This window comes from Myxine glutinosa, chromosome 14 (assembly GCF_964187855.1).
Source record: "Myxine glutinosa chromosome 14, kmMyxGlut1.1, whole genome shotgun sequence".
In the NCBI taxonomy this organism is placed as follows: Eukaryota; Metazoa; Chordata; class Myxini; order Myxiniformes; family Myxinidae; genus Myxine; species Myxine glutinosa.
Genome location: NC_136274.1, coordinates 34,505,445 through 34,526,685, shown reverse-complemented (window position 1 = coordinate 34,526,685; position 21,241 = coordinate 34,505,445). Strand labels below are relative to the sequence as shown.

Genomic DNA, 21,241 nt, shown 5'->3' with positions numbered 1-21,241 from the left:
TACGTGTGTGTGTCTGTGTTTGTGTGTCTGTATGTATGTACGTGTGTGTGTACGTGTCTGTGTGTGTGTCTGTGTGTGTATGTGTGTATGTGTGTGTGTGTACGTGTGTGTGTATGTGTGTATGTGTGTGTGTGTGTGTGTGTGTGTACGTGTGTGTACGTGTACGTGTGTGTGTACATGTACGCGTGTATGTCTGTGTGTGTGTCTGTGTATGTGTGTCTTTGTGTGTGTGTGTGTCTGTGTGTGTGTGTGTGTGTGTGTGTGTGTGTGTGTGTGTGTGTGTGTGCACCAAAGTGATCTACTGACACATGGGTAAGAGGGATTATGGTGCATCATTAGATTGTCATTTCCAGTGAACAAACGTGTTTGTAAGAAAGGTGCAAAACCAAAACGTGGTAGACGTAAAATCACCTGTCCCATAAGCTTCCTTTGGGACAAATGATCCTGTGTGGGACAATCGTGGAGAATATTCGTCATGACAGCTGATGTCTCCGGATTTCATTTTGCTTTTATTAATGTTTCACTCGGGAAATGAAGCGTCCACGGAGTGTGTTTTGGAATTGACAGTGATTCAGTTTCCCTCCATGTTCGAGATGTAATTGATAAGCTGAAATATTTCACTCGGAGACACTGTTCATGCTGCTAAATCGATGTTGACAAATTTCATTGTGACATTGTTTGAAATGTCTGTTTTGTTTCTGAATGATCATTTCTAATAAATATAGCATTATTGTCGTTTTCATCACACAACATTTTATTCATTTATTTATTTGTTGCATTCCAGCTGTTCCAGTATCAATGACATCGTAGTGCTGTCGTCAGGCCGGCACAGTTGTACTCATCTGAATGAAGCCATTTTTGAAAAATGTCATTTTTTGTTGTTACACAGACGGTTCGAGTGCAGGTACCAGTCCCAGGATCTTCAGCACGTCTCGTATACACGAGCTGGCGTGCCGATGCCTTTCGCTCTCTGATGCTCGTGCGCCTCACCGGGGCCTCGCCACCTCCGGGCCTGCGTCTCGTGCACCTTCTGCTCACCGTCGAGGGTCGCCTATTCCAACGGCGTTTCTCTCCTGCACCTGCCCTGCACCACTGGCTGGAGTGGGATCGAACCGATGCCTACGGACTGCCGGTCTATGGCACAGCGCACGCATTAGGTGAGATGCGCAACTGCACCGGATTTTACTTTCACTCTCACTTCTCACACCCTTGATTGCACCTCAAAGGTTTCCGCCAACTTCAACCTAGAATCACATTACATTAATAAACCAGAACTCATCTGAAAAGGCAAAGACTGTCTACGTCCGCATTCTATTAGGACCTTTTTCTTCCTTATGACAAACATGAAGAAAAAAGCTTTAAAAATACTAAATTAATGAACATGGAAGCGTTAATAACCCGGTGGCAGTGCGTGCAAACCGAACAAGCCAGTTGTCATGGAAACCATTGACATGTCAAAACAGGAAAATCGATTCTTCCAATTTTTGGTTAACCGAATCAATTATGCAATATGCACGTTTAGTTCAAATTTATAGACAATTGGATGAAAATTGACAATTCTATGCAAACTTGACCTTCGACCCTTTTAATCTAAAAAAATAAAAATTGGCTTCTAGTTTTTGATTGGTCAACCAATCAATCAATCAATGAGCCAATATGCAAATTCTTAATTTTAGATCAATTGGATGAAAACTGAAGATTTAATGTGACGCTGACCTTTGACCTTTTGAATTTTTTTTTTTTTTTTTTTTTGTATACTGAATCGAGGCTCGTGAAAGAGCTAACATTTACTTCACAAACAAATCAACCAGACAAACAAAATATATAAAAAGAGGGAGTGGAAGACAAGATGGGGAGAGAAGGGGAAGCACAAAAACACAACATTTGAGAGCAGGGAGATGTGTGGGAGGGAGAGGGCTTGGGGGGAGGAGGCATGGGAAGGGGGGGGGGGGGGGGGTGGGAGAAGTATAAAACACAAGGACACCAAGGACTTCCAGGACCGTCCTCACGTCCTCCTCTTTTTTTTCTTCTTTTTTTTTGTATACAGAGTCGATGCTCGTAAAAGAGCTAACATTTATCAAACAAACAAATCAAACAAACAAGCAAACAAAGTATATAAAAAGGGGAGCGGTCGACAAGATGGGGAGAGAAGGGGAGGAAGCACACAAACACAACATTTGAGAGCAGGGACATTGGGAGATGTTTTTGGAGGGAGAGGGCCTGGGGGGAGGCAGGATAGGTATAAAACGCAAGGACACCAAGGACTTCCAGGAAAGAAGTCAAAAGTCACCTCAAAAAAGTGGATTTGGGGTGAAATTAGCGGGGGTAGAAAAGATCAAGGGTTTGGATGGGGGAAGATAAGAGATGGTGGTGAACAGCCGTTTTAAAGACCTGGAGGGCGGAGTGGGATTGAAGAGAGTGAGGGAGTTTGTTCCAGAGGCGGGAGAAAAGAGGAATGAAGGAGTGAAGGTGAGCAGAGAGTCTTGATTTTGGCAGTTTAACCATAAGAGGGTTGCAGGCAGATCTTGTGCGACCTGCAGGAATATTTGGGGGACAGAGCCCAGAGAGAGCTGGGGGAGCAAGGCCGGAGAGGAGTCGGTAGAAGACGGAAAGACCACCAACCTGCCTGCGGTGATTAAGTGAAAGGCCCTCAGAGATAGCGTCATCGTGGGAGATTCCAATGATTCTGAACGCTTTGGTTTCAACAGCGTGAAGACGAGCTAGGTGTGAGGCAGGAGCACCAGCCCAGAGGGGAGAGCAGTACTCCATTGAGCTGCGGATGAAAGCCTTGTATGTGGTGAGGAGCTCAGGTGTGCCAAGGAAGGACTTCGCACGACGGAGGATGCCCAGTCGGCGACTGGCTTTGGAGGCCAGCTTGGAAATGTGGTTTTCCCAGGAAAGATCATGGCAGATAGTGAGATCCAAAAGCTTGAGTGAAAGAACTTCTTGGAGAGGATTATTCAGAAAGTAGATGGGAGGGTTGTCCAGTCGGTCTTTTCGGAGAGACATCGTAAGAGTGTGAGATTTGTCAGGATTGAAAGACATGTTCCACTTGTTTGCCCAGTCTGTGATTTTGTCCAGGTCTGCAGAGAGTGAGGAGGCTGCAGACTGCCGATCTGAGGGATGAGGAATGGAGCGGCAAAGAGTGGAGTCATCAGCAAAGAGATAGAGAGGATTTTCAAGAGAGTCAGAGAGATCATTGATGAAGACCAGAAAAAGCACAGGGCCCAGAACACTGCCTTGGGGAACTCCAACCTGAACAGGAAGAGGAGATGAGAGAAACCCATTCAGGGCCACACGTTGACTACGACTAGAGAGGAAGTCCGCCAGCCATGCCTCCTCCTCTCCAGACACACTCCCACCCGCAACCTCCGCTCTGCTGGTACCAACCTCCTGACCCCCCCCATCCGGACCAAATTTAGATCCTGGGGGGACAGGGCCTTCTCCATCGCTGCTCCCACCCTCTGGAACTCGCTACCTCACACCATCAGAGACTCCTCCTCACTCACCACATTCAAAACATCACTCAAGACCCACCTGTTCAACACTGCATTCAACATTTAACCCACAGCATCTAACCCCTGACTATCTCCTCTCTTTCTCCCTCCTTTGTGCTTTGAATATTTCCCTATTGATTCTTCTTTTTTGCAATTGTCTTTATGTTTTGCTATGCATTATGTTTTGCACTCTGTCAAAGCGTCTTTGGGCTTCCTGAAAAGCGCTATATAAAATAAATGCATTATTATTATTATTATTATTATGCGTGGAGATTTCCATGGATACCAAAGGAGGAGAGTTTTTGGTGAGCAGAGCGGGGTGCCAGACCATATCGAAGGCACGTCATATGTCGAGGGAGACAGCTCTAATTTCCTGTTTGGCATTGAGGACCTCCATCCATTGTTGAGACAGCAGAAGCAGCATGTCCAGAGTAGAGTGACCTGGTCTGAAACCAAATTGATGATCAGAGATCAAGCCATTTGAGAAGAGGAAAGATTTGATATCCGAAGCAATGATGGATTCCATGACTTTGCTGATAATTGGGAGAAGGCTGATTGGTCTGTAGTTGCTAGGATCTGTTTTTGCACCTTTTTGTGCAAAGCGGTGATGTTGGCTGATTTCCAAGCAGATGGCAGTTGACCTTGAGCAAAAGAGAGGGTGAAGAGAACAGAGAGAGGGAGTGAAAGAGCGGAAGAACAGGATTTTAGGACCCGTGGGCTGATGCCGTCAGGTCCAGTTGCAGAATCAGAGTCGAGGGTTGACAGAAACTTTTCCACCTTGTCAGGAGGAAAGGACACGGAGTCCAGGAGCAGCTGGGTATGACTGGGTATGGTGGGTACAGAGAGGGATGGGTTTGGGACACAAGATTTAGAGGCAAACACAGAGTTGAGGCATTCAGCTTTTTCATGTGCGGAGTCAGCTGTGTAGCCGTTTGAGATAAGGGAGGGGATGGAGGGGGAACAAACACCAGAAACAGATTTGACCAGACGCCACCAGGATTTGGAAGAGGGAGACAGATAAGAGAGTTCTGTCCTGAGAACGGAGAGATATTGTTTCCTGGCTCTCCTGAGGGTGGACACACACTTGTTTCGGGCTTTGTGAAAGGAAATGAGATTTCCTTCCATTGGATTTGCTTTCCAGGAGACGAAGGCAAGTTGTTTCTGGGCAACAGCCTCACCACAAGATTCTGTGTACCATGGACGGGAGGAAGGGTATGACAACTGAAGACGAGATGGGATAAATCTGTGCATGAGAGAGAGCAATTTACTTTGGAAGAATTCCCACGATGAGGTGATGTCAGAGGTGGTAGAGATGGGAGACCAGTCCAGATGATTGATGGCTGCTTGAAGACCGTGCCAGTTGGCCTGAGTGAAATGCCAGACTCGTCGACGCTGAGCAGGCTCCCTGAGAATGGTCAGAGAGATGTCCACTTTAACAAGCACATGATCAGATGATCCGATTGGAGCAGAAGAAGAGCAGCAGACATTTTCAGGGAAGTTAGTCATAACCAAGTCCAGAAGAGAAGATGCTCCGTTGACTGAGATCTTGGTCGGGAAATTGACAGATTGTGTCAGTCCCAGTGAGTCGCAGAAGTCCTTTGCTGAGGAGCCATGGCTGGTGAGAGAGGTACCCACACCCAGCCAACTGGCATGGTGACAATTGAAATCACCACATGTGAGGAAGAGAGAGTTGGGATGAGTAGATAGAAGTTGGTCCATATTATCAGACAGCGAGATGTAGATGGAGTCATCACTGTTTGGTGGACGGTACAACACACATATGAACAAGAGGTGGGAGCGAAGGGGAAGCCGTAGCCAGAGGTATTCCTGGGGGTGAGGTGGAGAGAGGGCAGTGCAGGGTGAGTAAGAAAGAGAGTTTTTGATAAAGATAGCAACCCCACCTCCAGGACGAGGCTCAGGTCTATCATACCGGAGGAGGGAGTAACCCAGGAGAGATACTAATGAATCGGAGACATCATGAAGGAGGAAAGTTTCTGTTAAGCAGATCACGTCTGGTTTGACAGAAGCAACCTGTATGGAGAGATCAGTTAAGTTTGAACGAAGGCCCCGGATGTTTGAGGTCCATACCGTTAATGAAGAGGAAGGGGGAGCATCGGATACAGAACAGGGGGGAGGAGGGGCAGGGTAAGATGTGGAAGAAGTGGAAGAGGTAGGGAGAGCTGTTGAAGGTGTGTCAGAGATTTCAGAATAGCTAGGAGAAAGGGAAGGATGGGGCGGACAAAAGGTTTGATGGTGATTGGGTGAGGCACAATGAGGTGTTATTTGAGGAGGGGGAAGAGCGAGGCAGACGGTTGGGGGAGATGGAGGTGAGAGTTGGAAGGGGGAAGAAGCGGGGAGGACGCTTTGAGGAGGGGGAGTGAGAGGAGGGAAATTGAGAAGAAATGAGGGTGGGGAGATTTGAAGGGGAGGGGCGAGGGGGGAGTTTAGGAGGGAAGGGACAAAGGGAGGGATTTGAAAGGGATGGGATATGGGGGAGATTTGGAGGGGAGGGGTGAGGGAGGAGTCTAGGAGCGGAGGGGCGAGGGAGAGTCTTGGAGGGGAGGGGTGAGGGGGTAGTTTAGGAGGGAGGGGGCAAGGGGGGAGATTTGAAAGGGATGGGTGATGGGGAGGATTAGGAGGGGAGGGGAAAGGGGGAAGATTTGAAAGGGATGGGTGATGGGGAACATTTGGAGGGGAGGGGTGATGGGGAAGATTTGGAGGGGAGGGGTTATGGGGAAGATTTGGAGGGGAGGGGTGAGATTGGATTTTAGAAAGTGTACGATTAATGGGAAATGAACATTTATTGCAAAATGAGTTTCTTGTGACCTTCGAGTCAAAAATACGTTTAAGGATGCTGGATGAAGGATGGAGTGCAGGAGAGTTTAGGGAATGTAGAAAAAAGGCACTATAAGACATGGAATTTTTTTTGGGGATGAATAGATTTGGTGAGCAAGTCGAAAGCAACCTTTTACAGAAGAAGAAGAAGAAAAAGGTGTTATAATATACGACGGAATACAGAACTTGAGGGGAAAGAGTAAACATTGTAAGGCTAATAACAGTGAAAACTATCTGGGGAAATGGGGGAGAAACACGTGGTCGAAGAACGAACGAACGAATAGGAACGAATAAACGAATGAGAACAAAGAATAAGAACAGAGAAGGAAATGTTTTTTTTTTGTTTGTTTTTTTTGAGTTGAGATTTACACAAGGAAGTAGGCTATGGGGTGAAAAGACTGGGAAAAGCAGAGAACGAAAGTTATTGGAGCACAAACGACGGACCGCTGAGAGAAAAACAAAGCCTCAAGGTTGTACACTGTACAAGGCCTCAAAAGACACGGCACGAAATTAACACGATTTTCTATACAGGTAAGAAAGATTTGCACCGAAAATCTTCCTCAGGACACAATATACGTACACACACCATAAAATAAATACAGTTACAACGAAAATACAAATGGGAACAATTACTTAACTTCGATTTCGAAGGAGAGCGTGGAGAGCAGCGAATAAACGAAACCTCGTCGGCAAGACCGGAAGCGGAAGTCTTTTATTAGTTTGTCTTTATCCGGTATTCTCATAATGAAGCTTTGTTGAAAATTTGATGACGAAAGCTCAAACGGTAAAGAAAAGTGATTGCTCGGACACACACACACACACACACACACACACACACACACACACACACACACACACACAAATGCAATATAAAAATTTCTAAAAACACGTTTTCACTTTGTCATTAAGGGGTATATTGTGTAGATCAGTGACAAAAAATGTAAATTGAATCCATTTTAAATTCAGGTTGTAACACAACAAAACATGAAAATGTCAAGGGGTGTGAATACTTTCTGAAGGCACTGTATATGCACATACAGTGCATACAGTGCATTCAGAAAGTATTCAGACCCCTTCACTTTTTTCACATTTTGTTATGTTGCAGCCTTATGCTGAAATCGTTTAAATTCATTTTTTCCCTCATTAATCTACACTCAATACCCCATAATGACAGAGAAAACAGGATTTTAGAAAGTTTTGCAAATTTATTAAAAATAAAAAACTGAAATATCACATTTACATAAGTATTCAGACCCTTTGCTATGACACTTGAAATTTAGCTCAGGTGCCTCCCATTCCTCGTGATCATCTTTGAGATGTTTCTACACCTTGATTGGAGACCACCTGTGGTAAATTCAATTGATTGGACATGATTTGGAAAGGCACACACCTGTCTATATAAGGTCTCACAGCTGACAATGCATATCAGAGCAAAAACCAAGCCATGAGGTCGAAGGAACTGCCTGCAGAGCTCAGAGACAGGATTATGTCGAGGCACAGATCTGGGGAAGCCTACAAAAAAATTTCAGCTGCATTGAAGGTTCCCAAGAGCACAGTGGCCTCCATGATTCTTAAATGGAAGAAGTTTGGAACAACCAGGACTCTTCCTTGAGCTGGCCGCCCGGCCAAACAGCAATCGGAGGAGAAGGGCCTTGGTAAGACAGGTGACCAAGAACCCGATGGTAACTCTGGCTGAGCACCGGAGATCCTGTGTGGAGATGGGAGAAACTTCCAGAAGGACAACCATCACTGCAACACTCCACCGATCTGGGCTTCATGACAGAGTGGCCAGACGGAACCCTCTCCTCAGTGAAAGACACATGAAAGCCCACAGAATCTTGTTTCTCACAGTCTGAGAGTCCTTTTGGTGCTTTTTTGCAAACTCCAAGCGGGCTTTCATGTGTCTTTCACTGAGGAGAGGGTTCCGTCTGGCCACTCTGTCATGAAGCCCAGATCGGTGGAGTGTTGCAGTGATGGTTGTCCTTCTGGAAGTTTCTCCCATCTCCACACAGGATCTCCGGTGCTCAGCCAGAGTTACCATCGGGTTCTTGGTCACCTGTCTTACCAAGGCCCTTCTCCTCCGATTGCTGTTTGGCCGGGCGGCCAGCTCAAGGAAGAGTCCTGGTTGTTCCAAACTTCTTCCATTTAAGAATCATGGAGGCCACTGTGCTCTTGGGAACCTTCAATGCAGCTGAAATTTTTTTGTAGGCTTCCCCAGATCTGTGCCTCGACATAATCCTGTCTCTGAGCTCTGCAGGCAGTTCCTTCGACCTCATGGCTTGGTTTTTGCTCTGATATGCATTGTCAGCTGTGAGACCTTATATAGACAGGTGTGTGTGCCTTTCCAAATCATGTCCAATCAATTGAATTTACCACAGGTGGACTCCAATCAAGGTGTAGAAACATCTCAAAGATGATCACGAGGAATGGGAGGCACCTGAGCTAAATTTCAAGTGTCATAGCAAAGGGTCTGAATACTTATGTAAATGTGATATTTCAGTTTTTTATTTTTAATAAATTTGTAAAACTTTCTAAAATCCTGTTTTCTCTGTCATTATGGGGTATTGAGTGTAGATTGATGAGGGAAAAATGAATTTAAACGATTTCAGCATGAGGCTGCAACATAACAAAATGTGAAAAAAGTGAAGGGGTCTGAATACTTTCTGAATGCACTGTACATACATACATACGTGCACACACACACACACACACACAAACACACACACACAGTAACGCACGCACACATACACACATATATATAGTCGGGGTCATAAATATTGGCACCCCTGCACTTTTTTCAAAAAATGCACCATTTCTTCAAGAAAATTGTTGAAATTAAAATTTATTTTGGTATCCACATTTGTATTTGTTTGGTTTGCAGTGGAACAAAACAAAAGAGCTGAAAAAAATATGCTAAATCTTAACTTATTCCACACAGAAATCCTAAAATGGCCCGGACAATATTATTGGCACCTTTTAGAAGTTGTTAGAAATAATTACATTTCAAGCAGGTGATTCTCCTTTACTTTGGAATTGAACTCACCTGTGGTGAGATGCAGGTGCCTGCAATATAAAAATCACTCATTCAACCAGTTTGAATAGAGAAAAGGAGTCATTCTGCTGTTTTGTGTCACTGTGTGTACCGCAATGAGCATGAAGAAAAGAAAGAAAACCAGAGAATTGTCTGAGGAGGTCAGGCACAAGATTGTAGCCAAGCATGGACAATCTCAAGGCTACAAGTCCATCTCCAGAGACATTGATGTTCCTGTGTCCACCGTACGCAATGTTATCAGGAAGTTTAAGGCCCATGGCACCGTTGTCAACCTCCCTGGACGTGGCCACAAGAGAAAACTTGATCGAAGATTGCATCGAGGAGAAAGCACCTCGATCAACTGCCAAACAGACTCAACCTTCAGAGACAAGGTACGATAGTTTCAACTCGCACCATCCATCGCCAACTCAATGAAAGGGGGTTCTATGGTAGGAGACCCATCAGGACCCCACTGCGAAGAAAGCCCTACTGGAGTTTGCCAAGACACACCTGAACAAGCCAAAATCCTTCTGGGAAAATGTCCTATGGACGTATGAGACCAAATTAGAGCTTTTTTGGCAAATCACAATCACATTTTTGGCACACACACACACACACACACACACACACACATATATATATATATATATATATATATATGTATATATATATACATACATACCGACATATACTACCATTGAGAGAAAGGGCCAAAATGATATATAGCATGATATTTCAAAATGTTATGGACGGATTTGGATGAAACTTGGCAGACATGTTGGATGTATGAAAAGAACGATTTTGGTGAAGATCCAGATCCGGATCCGGATACTAGAATCATTTAAGTGATTCTTCACCAATGAGTGGTCGGGACAAAAACGATATGTAGCACGATATCTGCAAGATTTAATCCGAGTACTTCTTTCATTCCATAGGAACCAACCTCTATTGTTGTTTCTGTCTGTGCCCATTAGTCTCCGTTGGGTTCGAGTATGAACACTGCCCGGATGTTATTCTGTGGGAGAGAAGCTGGAGGACCTTGCAGGGAAGACCCGTCGAGATATTGGGCATGGGAGCCTGGAGTGTGCAGCTGCACCACTCACTGCACATCCCTAGTGGTAAGCCGCCTTACACACTCACCTTCAGCCAAAGAATATCACACATTCCATCACCTGCTCGATAAAATGTGCAGTAAAACAAATAAATTACATTGTTGTTTTGTGCCGGTGAATGAACATAGTGTGCTGCATGATGTTAATAACTTTTATTGAGTGTTACTGAATGGAACAGTTCAAGACTTTGTTTGTCTGTTTGATTTGTTTTTGTGATAAATGTTAGCTCTTTCACGAGCCTCGATTCTGTATACAAAAAAAAGGGGGAAAAAAGACCCACAATTCACTTTGTGGCAACTGCCAGAAAAGGGAATATAACAAAATCTGAAATTTCTTAAAATTATTGAGTGCGTCTCCAAAATGCCACAGCACATTACCCACCAAGAGTGGGCCGAGAAGGGCACTCCCTTTGGGCAGGAGTACTCGCTATTCTTTACGTAAGATGATGATGATTTGTAATACCAGATACCACCTGGCGGCACTATACGATACACATTTACATTGAGAAAGTTTGGGGGTTTTCCCCCATTCTGCACCTTCCCCCAGATATGCTACCCAGACATAAACTATACTTGGGGTCCCCTTAGGCAATATGCAAATTCTATTTTTTTTTAGTGTTTGAAGCATACAAAAATGGACAGACACGAACTCTCCTATAATATACCAGACAAGTAAAAGTACCCTTTGCTTTGCTGATTCATTTAATGGAAAGACAACAGGTTGTAATTCACAAACGTTCTGCTCTATGCACTCAAAATTTGCCCGAGGTCATCTTCCATCTGCTTGGAAGTAAGCCAACATCACCATCCTATAACTATCGGGGTAACTTCTCCGTGGTAGTTGTATCCCCCAACGCAAGTCGAGGGCCAAATCTTCCCCATTCTTCCCTGCTGCCCGGATTTGTCAGGGCAGCGCGGTCATGGTCAGATTGCTGATCGGTCCCAATGGACCGGCCCTTTCCTTCTTGTCTCCTCTCTCTTCCTTTCTCTCTCTTTCTCTCTAACTGTCGTGGCCCTGACTTTGTGAAGGTGGGGATACACCACCCTGGATGTGGGGGATATCTGAGTCGATCCTGAGAGATCGATCGGCTGTCTCCGTGCCTTGGGCTTGTTTGAGAGAACTATCTGGAGCTATACACCAACAGCAACCATCCTTGCTGCTTATATATGGCATGAACAAAATTCACTTCCGCTTCGCTGCAAAGCTCAGTGTCGGATGCTTTGGTTTGAACATTCTTGTTCATTGAATTATCTGTGTAAATTATAAATGCCAAAATGCATACACATTGGGCACTGGCCATGTCATCATTCTCAGCCTCATTGACAGAACCAGATCCAGACCAGACCAGATACCCAGATGTATACCCAGACCAGATCTGCACTGGACATCTCAGGCATGTTTTCAATATTTGGTGGTGGGGGCAAGTCCACATTACCAAAACATTCTTCCTCCTGTGATTCCCAGTCTCTTTCGCCAACTTCAGTTGATTTGGCAAGGTTTTGAGAGAAAATCGATGAAAAGCTGTCTCGAACGCTCGTTAGGTGGCATTTATATGACTCCAAATATACGTGTTCTCGCTTGAGACTTGTGTGCATGGCCACGTATAGCATGCTATATATAACGTGACATATGAGATAACTGTCTTAACAAGGAAAACTTCAATTTCCATACAAAGTTACTTCCCTTTACATCCTCGGGGTACCTTTGACAGACGTCGGGGCAATTTTCCCGAGAAAACGACTTCTGACATTCTCTTAACATGATAATTTCACATCTAGGTACAACATGCGTCGAATATTTGAACCTCAACTCAAATGCATTTGAATGAAATAAAATCTGTTTGATTTCGTTGTTTCTGAGTTGAGAACACATTGTATATTTAGCGTTGAAATCTTCGGCGTCGTATTACGAGTTTGAGGTGATGATGGCTTGAGTATTATGAATACTGATTGGCATCAGGCGGAGATACTGGACAAGTCGGGATCTCTGCTGAGAGAATGGATCCAACTTTTGTGTCGTGGAAGTGAAAGTCCTCTTGACCCTGCCATTCATAAACATCAGGAAGTTAAAACAATGCTGTAAACTGTAAGCAGTAATGGGTAATATGACCTTACATGGTTAAAAGAACGATTGTGGTTTCACTTATTTCCAGCAAATGTCATGTCATGCCAGGCCACCACCTATCCTTGTAAATTTTCTCCCGTACAAAATCAGGATCACCCGGCCTTGTCGCTAGCGGAGAACCAGGAGGAAAGCCATCGGGTCATCGATATATTATATGAACAAAATGGCAGGATTTTAGACCCTTACCCTCGCTGTATGCCTCACACATGCCACTTCTCTTCCTCTAGTCCTACCTCCTCTAAAAAAAAATCCATATCTTTCCCTTCCTCTCATACCCCTCTGCACTCCTTTTCTTGCTTATCTTAGACTCCACCCTAGAGTAGATATTTCAACAAACATTAAGCATTTAGCTTTCATATTGCAGATATCTATTCCTCATGAGATTATCTCAACCTGAATAGATCACGGCTGTGATTGGCTGAATTATGTTGCCATGGCAACCATCTCGGTAACTTGGCTTGTGTTCACGATATTTAAAAAACTATTCAAGATTTATCTTTCATATCACATAGATGTACTCCTCATACCACCCAAAAGGTAGGAGACCTAGATGGGACCAAGCTCCTTGTCTTACTTATCTTCTCCCCTTCTCTTTCTCCACTCCGATCTCCTTCTAACCGTTTTCTTCCTCTTCCTATTTGCCCTTCCTCTTTCCCCTTCTCCATCCCATCCTATCACACTCCAATACACACCTTTTCTTACTCATCTTATTGATTCAACAAGCTCAATATTGCTAATACTACATGCTGGTCCTCATCCATAAATCCCTCTTAAAATATTTCAACCACATATATTGACATTTGTGGGTGACTTCCTGATCCTTGCTTTTAAAGTTTCAAATTGAGCTGCCACTCTGGACCCAACACTTTCCTCTATTCTATCTAGTTCTGCCCCAAATATTGCTCATGTCCACTCGTCCTTAAGTCCAGGATGATACTCGAAAGCATCTCCTTGCTGGTTGGTTATTCCACTCAAACCTTTTCATTGATAACTCTAGAATCATTATGCAGTCAAGTCTTGGGTGACAAACATCTAAAGATTACAATTTCAAAGCGATATGAGTCAACGAAGGCTTGTGTTGGTCGGTTTTCAGCAGACAAGATGAACATTAGGTTTTATCAACTTCTGGTTTATAAAATCCATTATTCATAGTTCACTTAATTTTGAAGTTGTGGTAAGATGCATTCACTGTCGGCCTTGCAGGTTAACCGTTAGTATTTCAATATCCTTAGGATTTCCTGGCTATTTCTGATGATGCACGAACAAACTTTTCACAAACTATGACTTCGGTGTTGATACCATTTTTTAAAGCTTCCCCTTTGTCTTGCTCTTGCTGTTTTTATTAGTCCCCTTCCGGTTTCAGGTTTCACGTCCGGTTTTCGCCGGAGGGGACCATAGGTTTGCTTTCCATCTGTCTATCTATCCCACCTGTGGTTTTCCAGACTTTTTTTCCCCAAACCCTTCAACATATTTAACTGAAACTTGGTACATGGCTTTATTATGATAAGTTACAGAACAAGTTAGTGTTTCAGGGCGTTTTGTCAATTTCCCATGGAGTTGTGCAATTTTTGGACTGAGTAAGCATCACATGTTATACATCACAACTGCTGAATGTTTGGAATAGGAACATTCTATGGGACCAGAAGGGGACACGTATTGCTAAGGAATTCTCACGGTGTGCTTGTTTGTTCTGCCTCCCCAGGCATCATGTACGGAGGCGATGGCGGTGCGCTCTGGCTCGCTTCTCGCCCCCCTCTCATGCACACTGCCTTGGGTTCAGCACGCAGGCGTTCCCTCAGCTGTGTTGGAAGCTGCGCCGCAGGGCCAGCACGGGGAGCACGTCTCCTCGCCCCGGTGGCCCTCGCCTGCGCTCCCGATGGCTCGCTCTACGTGGGAGATTTCAACCTCGTTAGACGCCTCAAGCCCGGGGGGAATGTTTCCTCTGTTCTCGAGCTCAGGTGAGGATACAGAATAATGTGTCCTGAACGTTCATTCAAGGCTAAGTTTTCAGTTATGTTGCTTTAGTTGAGCTTCTTGCATGGACATGTAAATTTATTCGCTATCCTTTGGTTATGGACATTATTTATTTGCTGCATACCCATAATTAATGGGATGATGGTTTCCAACTCCGTAGCTGGTTTTTCTTTCAAAAATTTATATCAACAATTTTTTCTTCCATTTTCCTGTAGAATTTTAATTATTTTCATTATCTGTTATAAACCATCAACCTTTTTGTTAATTAATTTATTCCACTACTTCTCCGCTCATATGTACTCCTTTCAACCATAATTTATTTGCTCTTTCTCTGCTGCGTCAACTCTGGCTATTTGTGCCTTTTGGTTATCGCTCACTTGAGTTGTGTAAATTAGAGAGCCAAACCATCTAAGGTCTAGTCTTCCACATGCTACAGCACAGATTTTAGACCAAAATATATCTCTGATGGCATAATTTCAGATCATGTCATTCCTTGCATTTTGTACCCAGATTTAGGAAGAAATTGTGTTGATACCTTTTAAAACAATTTCCAAATCGTATTTATGTCACTAGTATTGGATCAACTTATTTGCTCGATTCGGGGTTTTAACGCTATACCCCTAACCCAATAGCCCCAATGATCTTAATGACTGACTAGCTGCACAAGAACGGCCGATCACATGAACGGCCCAGATGATTAGACCCTAGCAATTACAAAGTTTAATATACCCGCATGTGAGGATCAGCTTTTTGAACATGGACAGATGTGCACAGGTCATTGAGAATATAAGTAGGCCATTTAAAGAAATATGATGGAAAACGTGTCTTTCTTTTATGGTGTTAGAGTTAGGGTTCCCTTGAAAAAAAGGGAATTCTCTCAACCAAATGATAAAGAGGTCTGCTCATGCCATGAGGAAGGAGGTGGGGAAGTTTCTTACCCAGATTGACACCTTTTCCTCAACTACTCCTGATAGCATACGTGCACGAGTAATCAGGAACTGTGCTTCAGTCCTATAATACCGTCTCTCCTTTCTCTTTCACAGGTCCTTAGATGGGCAACTTCTTCCTTCTTGTAAATTTGTTAACATTACTCTTATGTTATGTCTGCAACTGTTATGTCTTATGTCTGCAACTGGACCAGATGGCATCAGCCCACAGGTCCAAATATCCTGCTCTGCCGCACTATCTCACCCTCTCTCTATTCTCTTAACCCTCTCTTTTGCTCAAGGTCATCTGCCATCTGCTTGGAAATCAGCCAACATTACCGTTTTACACAAAAAATATGCTAAAACAGATCCTTGCAACTACAGACCCATCAGCCTTCTCCCAATAATCAGCAAGGTCATGGAATCCATCATCGCTTCTGACATCAAATCCTTCCTTTTCTCTAATGGCTTGATCTCTGATCATCAATTTGGATTCAGACCAGGTCACTCTACTCTGGACATGCTGCTTCTGCTGTCTCAACAATGGATGGAGGTCCTCAATGCCAAACAGGAAATCAGAGCTGTCTCCCTTGACATATCACATGCCTTTGATAGGGTCCGGCACTCCGCCCTGCTCACCAAACTCTCCTCTTATTGTATCCATGGAAACCTCCACGCATGGCTTACGGACTTCCTCTCCGGTCGCAGTCAACGTGTGGCCCTGAATGGAATTCTCTCATCTCCCCTTCCTGTTCTGGCTGGAGTTCCCTAAGGTAGTGTTCTGGGCCCTATGCCTTTTCTGGTCTTTATCAATGATCTCTCCAACTCTCTGGAAAATCCTCTCTATGGCTTTGCTGATGCCTCCACTCTATGCCGCTACATATCTCAACCCTCAGATCGGCAGGCAGCAGCCTCTTCACTCTCTGCAGACCTGGATAAATCACAAACTGGTCAAACAAGTGGAAAATATCTTTCAATCCTGACAAATCTCTCTGAAAAGACCATCTGGAAAATCCTCCCATTTGCTTTCTCAACAATCCTCTCGAATAAGTTTTGTCACTCAAGCTCTTGGGTCTCACTATCAGCCATGATCTTACCTGGGAAAACCACATTTCCAAGCTGTCCTCCAAAGCCAGTCGTCGACTGGGCATCCTCCGTCATGTGAAGTCCTTCCTTGGCACCTCTGAGCTTCTCACCACATACAAGGCTTTCATCCTCAACTTGATGGAATACTGCTCTCCCCTTTGTGCTGGTTGGTGCTCCTGCCTCACACTTAGATCGGCTTCACGCTGTAGAAACTAAGGCTTTCAGAATCATTGGTATCTCCTCTAATGAAGCTGATTCTGAGGGCCTTTCTCTCTCTCACCGCAGGTAGGTCAGTGATCCTTCTGTCTTCTACTGACTCCTCTCCAGCCAACTCCCCCTGCTCTGTCTGTGCTCTGTCCCCCAAATATTCCTTCAGGAAACACAAGATCTGCCAGCAACCCTCTTCTGGTGCAACTGCCAAAATCAAGACTCTCTGCTCACCTTCACTCTTTCATTCTTCTTTTTTCCCGCCTCTGGAACAAACTCCCCCACTCTCTTCAATCCCACTCCTCCCTCCAGGTCTTTAAAACAGCTGTTCACCACCATCTGTTATCTTCCCCCATCCAAAACCTTGATCTTTTCTCCCCCCGGTAATACACTCCAAATCCACCTCTTTCAATCTCCGACTTCATTCCTGAAATTCCTAGTAGTGTCAATTTGTTTTATACCGTGTACCCCCACCCCCTCTCTCCCCCCTCCCGACCCCCCAACCCTCTCCCTTCCACAGATCTCCTGATGTCTCTGTTCTCTACTGTTGTTGTGCTTGTGTGCTTCCCTCTCTCTCCCCATCTTGTGTCCTGCTCCCTTTATTATATGTTTTATGTGTCAGTTTATGTTTTTTTGTGTTTAATGTTTAGCTTTTTGCACGAGCCTCGATCTTGTATAGAACAACAAAAACAAAAAATTCAAAGAAAAGTCGTAAAACTGATCCCCTCAACTACAGACCTATCGGCCTTTTTCCATCATAAGCAAAGAGTCCATCACTGCATCTGACCTCAGACAGGATGTCTTTTCTAACTCGCTGATCTCCAACAACCAGTTTGGCTTCCAACCTGCCCATTCCACCTTGGATTTAAGGTCATCTCACAGGATATCTCTCGAACCTTTGCTGTCTGACATTCAGCCTTGATTTCCAAGTTTTCTTTATTTGCTATATTAAGGTGCCTCTGCTTCGTGATTTCCTCCATAAATGGAAACAGTGTGTGGCCCTTGATTGTCTCCTTCTCCATGATCTTTCCCTTTGGGTTGGAGATCCACAAAGCAGTACCTTAAGACCTGCATTATTCTTGGTCTATACACATGATCTCTCTGATTCTCCTGAAACTCTTTGCAGGATGATACACCATTTGTGAAAGGACAGCCTCTGATGAATCCCTTTTTTCAGAGCTGGGCGTGGTTACCTTATTGGAATAACATTCAGTGACCATAAGTCACCTGCTCTCACACTGTCTCTCCACAAGGATCAACAATCTAACTATCCAATCCACTTTTCTGAACATACACTGGAAGAGGTGTAGTCCCTGGATCTCCTGGCCTTACTTTCTTCCATAACCTTTCGTGGGAAGAGCATATCACCAATCTAGTAGCAAAGATCAGTCACCATCTGGGTATTCTTCACATGGTTAAGGCATTCTTGAGCTGAACTGCACACATCGTTATCTATATTATAATACTTTCTTACGGAGCTCCATGGAATATGGCTCCCAATTATTGGCTGGTCTCTGGTTCTCTCGCACCTTGTTCTCTTTAAGGTGGTTGAAAACAAGTCCTTCCGCACCATTGTTATCTCAAGGTAGGATGTGGAATTCCCAGGTGGATTCCCAGCCTACATCTGGCCACAAAAGGTCCCTAAAGAAGAAGCCCTCATCTACGCATCCTCTCAAAGTGCAGGCTGGTTGCCCACCTGTATTAATCTGTTCCTTTATGCTCCCGATTATGAAATTATCTCCCTATATCTGTTCTCATCTTCCTCATTCCATTCTTTAAAATGAGCTTCCCATCACTACTGCATCAGTTGTTTGGTTGAGAAAATTCATAAAACACCAACTCACCTCTTTTGTTTCTGAGTTGCATGATATTTGACAATTTCTTTCATTCTGCTTTTTGATCCTCCTCCTTTTGTTCTCTTTCTGGTTTTCGTCTTTCTCTAATATCACTTATTTTTCATGCAGTGCCTTTTCTGTACCAGTATTGTTTTTCATGTCTGCCATGTACAACTCTTTTAATTAGCTCACAGGTTAGTTCAGAGGTTGTTAGCTTGCCTTTGAGTTGTGTAGTCTGGGTTTGATTCCTGACCTGACTATGGATTGCAATCCTCGAGTGTTCCAGCCATTATGTTGCGTCGGGGATTACGCTGTCCTTGCGAAAGGACGTTAAGCTACTTATCTTATCTATTCACATTGGCTGATGGACATTAAAGATTCCACAATATTTTTTTTCAGCGAGTAGGCCATCGTGTGCCATTACTTTGGCTAAATTGTCCATTCCTGCCATAATGTATGGGAAGCACTGCAGTAGCAGCATAGCTATAACCAGCAGCGCTGTAAATGCATGAATGAAATTCTTATAATATTATTTCATGATGTTGAAACCTTGCATTCCACAGAACAACTCGCTTGCTACTGTACACATGGTATATTGTCACAGAGTTTTTTCAAAATGATTTTCCTGCCTGCACTCGCTTCCATTCCTTTGTCTTGAAGGTTTTGTCCGCATCACATCCCACAAACATCTGTTTCAGTGCTCCTTGCTCACTCATTATCTCCTTGTTTGACTTTTCCTCTCCCTTCCCCTGCTGCTGTCTCAGGCACAGAGATCTGAGGCACAGGTAAAGCTTCCTTCACTCTCTCCACCATTGTTTATCACTTTCTTTTTATCCACCACACATTTCTACCTGGCTGCCATTGAGGGCTCTTCATTTTATTCCAAAATTGAAATTTGTTTGCCGCAGTTCTTCTGTTCTAGCAGTTCTTCTGCCACAAATACAAGGAATCAAACATTTTTTTTTATCCAATCCTGAATGACTGGCCTAGTACCAGCCAAACTCTGTACAGATGTTAGTCCCTTTTTCCATAGATTTTACAATGAGTATTGATTGATTACAATGAGTAATAAGTAGATTACAATGAGTAATTACAATGAGTATAATGAGTATTTTACAATTTTACAATGAGTGCATCTCGTTTCTATCTAGGTTACTTCACATATGAATTTTTTTTAGCGATGGGTAATTATCTCTCTTGTTTTTAGGAGAATTGTTCTTGTGTAGGTTGGATCCCCGATAAAACCTGAGTTGGCTGGACACGTTGTTATTTACAGGAATATGTCTGAGCGAACTGCACAACTGATGGTTAAATTAATGAAGAAAAGATGTCACCTGAAATCATTCAAGTCTACTGCTCAACAAAAATACACAACAAAGAGCAATCAGAGATTGCAGACCCTTGCCAGGTCGTGCTTTTAGTGTTTTTTTTAAGGCTTTTGTGTTAAAACAAATATGGCGGCCGAACCACATGACTGATGACGTCATCATTAATTTTTTTTCTCCACCAATTTATCCCTAGATGACGCTCAAGAAATTTCATCTGATTGGATGAAGTTTTGTACTTGTCGAATTCTGACGTCATAATGAAGGCACCGATGACATCATTAACATATGATATTCGCCATCGAGAGTTATTTACAATGAGCCATGTCTCAATATTTTTCTATGCAGCACTTTCAGAGATATAGAGGTGCAACTCTTTTCGGTTTTTCCAAGATGGCGCCCGTAGCACGTGGCCTATGACGTCACAATTGTCATTTAAAATTCTACAGGTGGAGGTGCGCCTACAGTGAAAATTTCCTGCCATTCGGACCAACAGTTGCAGATGAAATCATATTTATTCTGTGCAGACAAACAGATAGACAGACAAACAAACAAACAGACTCAAATGCCTCTCCTCTGGTGAGGGTAATAACAGAAGACAATGAATAAGCTATCAGACATTCTGGCATCGTACTAAAATGTGCAATTTGGTGTCAGTCTGTCTGTCTGTCTGACCGAGATACATTCGGTCGTTACTTATCCAATCTCAACTAAACCTGACAGAGGGACTAAGGGTCACACGATGGAGGCTGTAGCGATTTAAGGGTGTAGTACTGGTGAACAGGTGTTTTTTTTTTTTTTTTTTAGCTGAACAGTTTCCTTATAGTATTATAAACAAGAATCATGCTATTAGAGGTCATAGAAGTACCCCTAAATATTGAAAAATTCAAATTTTCTAACATCGTACATGCCCCTCAATAACCGGAAGTAGAATTATTTGTTATCTATCTATAATTCCAGTAATCTCTGTTTGTACGTTTGTCTGTGACCGCTGTTTCTCGACAACTACCGGTCCGATATACTTTTAACTTGCCAGGTATATTGCTGGGGACCCGAGGATGTGCCTTTTCAAGGTTTTAAATTAATCGGAGAAGTACTTACCGAGCTATGTCCAAAAAACGCTTCAACCAATCAGAGAGCAGCGAGCTATCACGTGTGCCGAACGTGGCGATCAGACTCTGCCTCGGACGGCACATTTGACAGCGTATTCATTTATTTCACGTTGGAAAACTATGTTGCCGTTAAACTATGTTTTAAAACGAATTCAAACTGCGATTAAATTAAAACGA

At 43.7% G+C, this 21,241-nt stretch overlaps 1 protein-coding gene across 1 annotated transcript in view; it reads left to right on the top strand.

Annotated features, from left to right (window-relative positions):
• The window catches only part of LOC137439239 (teneurin-3), a 319,589-nt gene that overhangs the window by 233,713 nt on the left and 64,635 nt on the right, over positions 1-21,241 (top strand). Inside the window, exons 18-21 of the mRNA XM_078768166.1 lie at positions 890-1,157; positions 10,338-10,481; positions 14,302-14,557; positions 19,392-19,412. Coding sequence (XP_078624292.1) covers positions 890-1,157; positions 10,338-10,481; positions 14,302-14,557; positions 19,392-19,412 — 689 coding nt within the window. The remainder of the gene's footprint in view (positions 1-889; positions 1,158-10,337; positions 10,482-14,301; positions 14,558-19,391; positions 19,413-21,241) is intronic.